The sequence below is a fragment of the Prosopis cineraria genome, unplaced genomic scaffold, assembly GCF_029017545.1.
Source record: "Prosopis cineraria cultivar Desert tree isolate PC_DT_omini unplaced genomic scaffold, ASM2901754v1 PC5, whole genome shotgun sequence".
NCBI lineage: Eukaryota > Viridiplantae > Streptophyta > Magnoliopsida > Fabales > Fabaceae > Prosopis > Prosopis cineraria.
In genome coordinates this window covers 26,628,754-26,635,869 of record NW_026555336.1, presented here as the reverse complement: position 1 = coordinate 26,635,869, position 7,116 = coordinate 26,628,754, and the positions used below count along the sequence as shown (strand labels likewise).

The following is a 7,116-nucleotide window of genomic DNA, read 5'->3' as shown; positions in this document are numbered from 1 at the left end:
CATAATTTATAAGTAAAAAATCTTAATTCATAAGTTATATTTCATATTTTATAATTATAAATGCATCATTGTTCATGTATAATTTGATATATTTATCTTTACACCCTTACCACAAATTATACTCAAATACCAAAAGGATTTGACCGTAATTTCTTAGTTTCATGAGACTCTTACACAAAGCTATATATATTTTTTCCTAAATAGAACTGTTGTAAAAATTTTATAAAAGGAATGATTCACGTTGGACTGATTTCGTTAAAATGACCTGAAGGAAGCATTTTATACATGTAGTTATATATCACCGACTGAGAGATAACAATGCAAGGACTTTGGAACACATACAATAAAACTGGCATATGATATAAATGGAAATGGAAGCTCATAATTAACACTAAGGTATAACAAAATCTACGTATTCTGATTTAAAAAACAACAACAACAAATCCCTCTACTTGGTAATAGTTTTATTTGCCAGAAGCACTTGTCGTACGACGGTCTCAAAATTCTGAAACGAAGATCCACCATGTCTACAGGTTGCTTCCTCTGCCATTTTCTTCCATTGAAGTGCCTTCTTCTTCATCTCTTTCCCCTTCTCTCCCTCCATTAATTCCTTCACAAGCCTCTCTACTCCTTCCCTCTTCACATCGCTCTCAATCTCCAACCCAATTCCCCATTCTCTGCTCGCAAATCTACAATTCGTCTGTTGCTCTGCGAAGAACGGCCAACATGTCATAGCCACACCACCGCAGATACTTTCAATAGTTGAGTTCCATCCACTGTGCGTCAAGAATCCTCCCACTGAAGGATGAGCCAGAACTTGTTCTTGTGGACACCAACTTGATAACAGCCCTCTGTTTCTGGTTTCTTCGATGAATTCTGGAGGAAGAACTGCTTTATCGCCCGTAACAAGATTGGGTCGGATTACCCACAAGAAGGTTTTGTTGCTGTTAGCAAGTCCCCATGCGAACTCTATCATTTGCTCTCTCGTCATCACTGTGATGCTCCCGAAGTTGACGTATACAACAGAGTCTGGTTCTTTCGTGTCTAGCCATTCCAGACACTCTGGTTCTTCCTTCCACAGGTTTGATCCGATTTGATTCAAGTCCTTGTCAGTGAATTCGTTGGTGAGTAGATTTAAGGGACCGATGGAGTAGATTGGAGGCAAGATGGATGATAGTCCTTCTAAAACGTCATGTTCTAGAGCATCGAACGTGTTCAAGATGATTGCAGAAGCTTTCTTAGCCCTTTCACACTCGCCAAGAATGAAGTCGAGCATGAATTCATCTGGGTTTGTGGTTCTCACAAAGCTTGGGATGTCCCTTAGCCGGATTTCCTTGATTCCTGGAATCCAGTCGATCACAGTAGTCTCCAAATACCCATTTGTTAAATCGCTCGAATCTGGGTTAAAACATGATTTTGACCAAAAGTAATATTAGAGTATGTCAAAGATTTTTCAACGAGATACCGAACAAGCGCCAAGTTCGATTAAATACATAAAGCATAGAAGATAGTCTACCTTTGAGTGGTGTCAAGCCTTTGTCGATGAGTTGGCGGTAATGAACGTAGCAAAGAAACCCACAAGCACTAGTAGTCCAGAAAAGGACCTCTGGGATGCCGAGTTCATCGGCGGCGGCCACCGTGAAGCTCATGACTCCATCGGAAACTATGGCGGTAACGGGAGGGACATCAGGGGAATTGTTGAGTTTGTTGAGGAGGTTTCTGAAGGGAGCTAAGCAAGTTCTGCGGGTGGACTCGCAAAGGGAAGGGATGTCCTGTGTGGCGTCGACGACGACTTCGTCGGAGTCGGTAAGGCCGTCGGGGATGGTTTCGAAACAGAAAGAAGAGAGGCCATTGAGGGAATCAGGACCTCGTGATTTGAGAAGACGTTTATGGTTGAACTCAGTGTTAACGAAGGTGATGTGAAAGCCATGAAAGTGAAGAAGCTTTGCGAGCTTAAGCATGGGATTGATGTGGCCCTGTGCTGGGTATGGGATACACACAACGTGAGGCTTCTCTGAAGTAGCCAATGAACCCATTTTCCACTCTGTTTTCCGATACAACTCTCAAGGAAGAAGATGATATATGCGAGGACGAGGCTGTTTACTTGTCTTTGCCCATGTAAGCATATTTATAGGGGTTAGGCACCGGAGGCAATATATATATATTTATATATTTTTCCAGAGACGGATCCGATCTTGTAACCAAAAGAAAAAGAATCTTGGGGGCATCAATATTATGTGAGCGGTGTTGGTACTGTAAATGTGAACAGGGAATGGTGGATGGCCACTAGGGGGAGCCCTTACCACAGTCGGCATCGTACGCTTCCTTTGACTTCAATCGACATACTCTGAAAAAGGGCAAATAAATAAATAAATAAGACGAATTCAATTATCAGTGACAAAGCATGACCTTCTGACGCGGAGCTGACGATAGGAAGATTTTAATTATGTTTTTAAAGTAATTGTACTTGTGTTTTTGTATTCTTTTTTTAATGATTTCTATATTAATTATATTTTATATAAAAATGATATAAGATTAACAGCTTCAGTTTTATGATCCTATCACCGCCAACCTCTGCTTTACTTAGATAATTTACACCATGAATTTCTAGTTTTGCTCACTTGTTATATTCTCCCTGCTCAAAAATTATTTTTAACCAAATTTTACTTCAATAAATTAATTATTAATTAATTATCTTTAAATTAATATTATTTTTTATATTTATCCTTATTTAATATATTATTATATTTTAAAATAAATATAAAATAATTTATTTATTAAGAACATCTTTAAAAAAATACATTAATTATATCTTAAAATATTAAAAATATTTTATATTTTTTAACGTTCAAATTCTCAATAACGAGAGTAGCATAATTATTTTTGAAAATTACTTTTACACTTATGAATATTTTTTCAAATAATATTGCGGACAAAGGTATCATGAACAATGATCCATTATATACAGGTTCTCTAAATTATATTGATCAAATAAATTATTGTTTCTATACAAAAAAGCTAAAAAATTTATTTTTGATAATTGTATTTTTTTAAAAAAAGCCTATATATGGAGAACTCATTAAGAAATATTTTTCGTGTGTGATTACTTAGTAGGATTTATATAAGTTGATCTTCTTATAAAAATAATTTTAAACAATATTAATTTAGGAGGACAAAAATAATTTTTTGTGTTATTTTCTGAATTTTTTTAAAAAAATTAGTACTGTATTAGTTTAAAACAGAATGTATTCTATTTTCTTCTTTTATTAAAAGGTTTTTTTTTTAACATCGTGACAAATTGAACCATTGACTTCTCATCACGCTCAAATTCACACCAGATAGCTTTGAAATATGTTAAATCTCTCATATTGGTTGAGTGTAGCGTGTAGTCAAAATGGGCTAATCTATGGCTGTCCATTTTGTCTATCATGTTGAATGCAATGTTGGAACTAAATATGGGTATCATATTTAATAGAAATTCAAGTCTTAGTCTCTCACATTATGAATGTTACCATTTTTACTGGACCTAAATTTCACTAGTTTTTAATTTTGCATGTTGGTTTAGGGTAGAGTGTGTAGTCAACATGGACTAGATCTGTTTAGCTGTCCATTTAGACCCTCTATTATTGATAATAATTTTAAAATCAAATCAAATCGAATAGTCCGACCTAGTGGACCGCCAACCGGTCTTTGTTTCGATTCAGTTTGAACCACAAAACTACAAAACCATTTTACCTTTTAAACCATATGGGGTCACTCTAAATTTGTAATTAGATTGAGAATAGTTACAAAACCACCAACCAGAATGTTTATGTGAAAACTAAATGGCTCTTTTTTTTTTTAACTTTGTTCCAATTTCAACCCTTAAGAAATACCTTCCTCACTTTTAAAACATTTTGACAAGGTGAAAACAAATTTGGTTTGTGCACTTTGTTTTAATTTTGACCCTATACATGTATTTTTCATTTTGTTGGGACACCTTTTTTGATAAATCATTTTTATTCTTTTTATATGTTTTAATTTGAATAAATATTTGGGTAAAAAAATCTAAATTAATATAAGGATATCTGTTATGAGTGTTGGTATTGAATCAATTGATGTTATATCGTGTTATGAGGTTTATTAACTTATAATTAACTTGAAATACTTAGCTTTATTTTCAAAATTTGTATTAATTTTATATTATTTCTTATATTTATATAATATATAAAACAACAACAACAGGCCTTTATCTCACTAGGTAAGGCTGGCTACATAGATTGCAAAATATTATTGTGCTCTATTATTTACCAAACTTTTAGAAATATTATTACTTAAGAGATCGCGTTCAACAACTTCCAAAAGTGTTCTTTAGACCTTCTTTTATCCCTCTTAACAGAGCTCAAAGTTATATGTTTTACTCTTCTCATTGGTACCTCACGTGGTCTTATTTATAAATGCTCAAATCATATCAAATAATTTTCTACCACTTTTTCATCAATATGTGCTACCCTTACTTTTTCGCGTACATGCTCATTTTGAGTTTTATCTTTACATGTATATCTGCTCATCTATCGTAATATTCTCATCTCTACTACTCCAATTTTATACTCTTGTGACATTAGAGCCTAATATTCACTACCATATAACATAGCCAGTTTGATAGCAATATGATGAAAATTTCCTTTAAGTTTATTAGGCACCTTACATTCACAAATAATTCCTTTAACTTTTTTCCAATTAAACCACCTAACTTGAATCCTATGTGAAATATTCTTATTGATTTTGCCATCATTTTGAATAATGGCTCCCAAATATCTAAAATTTTCTATTTAAGGTATAATTTGATCTCCTAATTTCACTTTCAAATCACTGTCGACTAGTCTCTTACCAAATTTACAATATAAATATTTCATCTTACTCCTACTTAGACGAAAACTTTTTAACTCCAATGCCCTCCTCCATAACTCAAGTTCACAATTAATCTCTTCTGTTGTCTCTACTATAAGAACTACATCATCTGTAAGGAGCATACATTTGAAAATTTTTTTCTTGAATATGTTTTGTCAAAACATTTAGGACTAATTTAAATAGATAAGTACTCAAAGATGATCCCCGATGTAGTCCGATTTTTATAGGAAAGTCCTTTGTTTGACCACTAGATGTTCTTATATTAGTTTTTACCCCCTCATACATATCTTATATAACTTTAATATACGCAATCCGTACTCCTTTTATTTTAAGGCCTTCCAAAACACTTCTCTTAGTATACAGTCATAAGCTTTTTTCAAATCAATAAAAATCATGTGTAAATCTTTTTCTTTGCAACGATACTTTTTTATTAATCCCTTTAATAGATAAATCACCTCTGTAGTTGATCTACCTGACATAAAATTAAACTGATTCTCAAAAATACTTGTCTATAATCTCAACCTACGCTTAATTACTTTCTCCCACAATTTCATTGTGTGGCTCACGAGTTTAATCCCTTTATAGTTAATATAATTTGAATATTCCCTTTATTTTTATAAATAGAAATTAATGTACTTCTTCTCCAGTTATTAGTCATTTTCTTGGACCATGAAATCACATTAAATAACTTAGTTAACTATCTCACCCTTTCTTCATCTAAACATTTCCACACTTCAATAGGTATAAAATTAGGTCTGTTGGTTCTATCATTTGCCATTTTCTTAAGAGCTTTCTTTATCTCTTTATCACATATTATTTGATAGAATAACAAATTTTGTTTTCCTACACGAGTTATTAAATCCTTCAAGCTACTAGACAAACCCTCTCCATCATTGAAAAGTTTAGAAAAGCAAGTCTCTCATCTGTTTTTAATTTTATCATTTGTAACTAAAATTCTTTCCTCTTCATCTTTTATACACCTTACCTATTCTAGATCTCTTAATTTTCTTTCCCTACTCTTAACAATCTTATAAATGTTTTGTTCTTCTTTCTTTATCTTAAAGCTCTTATAAAATTCTTCAAAAGTTTTAGAACGAGCTTTACTCATAACTCTTTTAGTTTCCTTTTTAGCCATACGGCACCTTTCCTAATTTTTTTCATTATTACACAAATATATGACTTTAAAATAGTTCTTCTTATGTTTGATTTTGTCCTGTACACTATTATTTTACCACCAAGACTCCTTATCTCTGGGACTAAAACCTTTTGATTCTCTAAAAATTACTTTTGCAACCTCTATTATCTTTTTACCCATATCCTTCCATAAGATGTTAGCACTTCCCTGAAATTTTAAAATTTCTTTGTCCACAAGATTCTACTTAAAAAATATCCTGCTTCTCACCTTTTAATTGTCACCACCTAATCTTTGGTACTACCACTTGTCAACATTTTTTAGTTTTAATCATAATACATACATCGAGGACAAGAACCCTATGTTGTGTTATTACAGCATCCTCGGGAATCACCTTACAATTTTTACAGAGTTTTTTATCTGTGTTCCTAAATAAAAGAAAATCAATCTGTGACTTTAAGGCTCCACTTTTATAAGTGATGAGATGCTTATCTTTCTTTTTGAAACGAGTGTTGGCAATTTTAAAATCATATGCCAACAAAAAATCAAGAAGAGTTTGTCCTTCATTGTTTAGCTCTCCAAAACCAAAATCACCATGCACCCTCACATATTAACCATCCTCCCTCCCGACATGCCTATTAAAGTCTCCTCCAATAAAAATCTTTTTACTCTATGGTATGTGTTGAATCAACTGCTTCAAGTCCTCCCAAAATAATTTCTTAAGATTGGCTTCTGTCCCTACTTGAGGCGCATGAGTGTTAACAATATTAACAGCCTCACATTTAACTATCATGTTTAAGGAATAATTATGTCTCCAATTTTGCTAACTTCTACAACATTCCTTTATTTTTTCTATATATCAAAGTTTGAAACCTTGAATATCTTTAGCTTCTTCTCCACACCATTTTGTTTCTTTGCAAGTATAAGATATTGAGTTTCTTTTGAATAATAACCCCCTACAACCTCTATAGATTTACAATTCAATGTCCCAATTTCAAGTATTAAATCTAATCTGCTCTCATAAACTAACTTCTTTAGTTGCGTATGGTCAAGAATGACATAGTAACCCTTGCTCATTTAGTACTATATCTAGG

General features: G+C 32.8%; 1 protein-coding gene across 1 annotated transcript; it reads right to left on the bottom strand.

The window, feature by feature from the left end:
• Positions 1–341: 341 nt before the first annotated feature.
• Positions 342–2,091, bottom strand: LOC129311802 (7-deoxyloganetin glucosyltransferase-like). Its single transcript, XM_054954269.1, has 2 exons — positions 1,517–2,091; positions 342–1,398 (listed from the first exon to the last, which is right to left on the bottom strand). Exons 1-2 carry the CDS (start codon positions 2,034–2,036, stop codon positions 449–451), a joined length of 1,470 nt encoding a protein of 489 aa, XP_054810244.1. The 5' UTR covers positions 2,037–2,091; the 3' UTR covers positions 342–448.
• Positions 2,092–7,116: the final 5,025 nt, after the last annotated feature.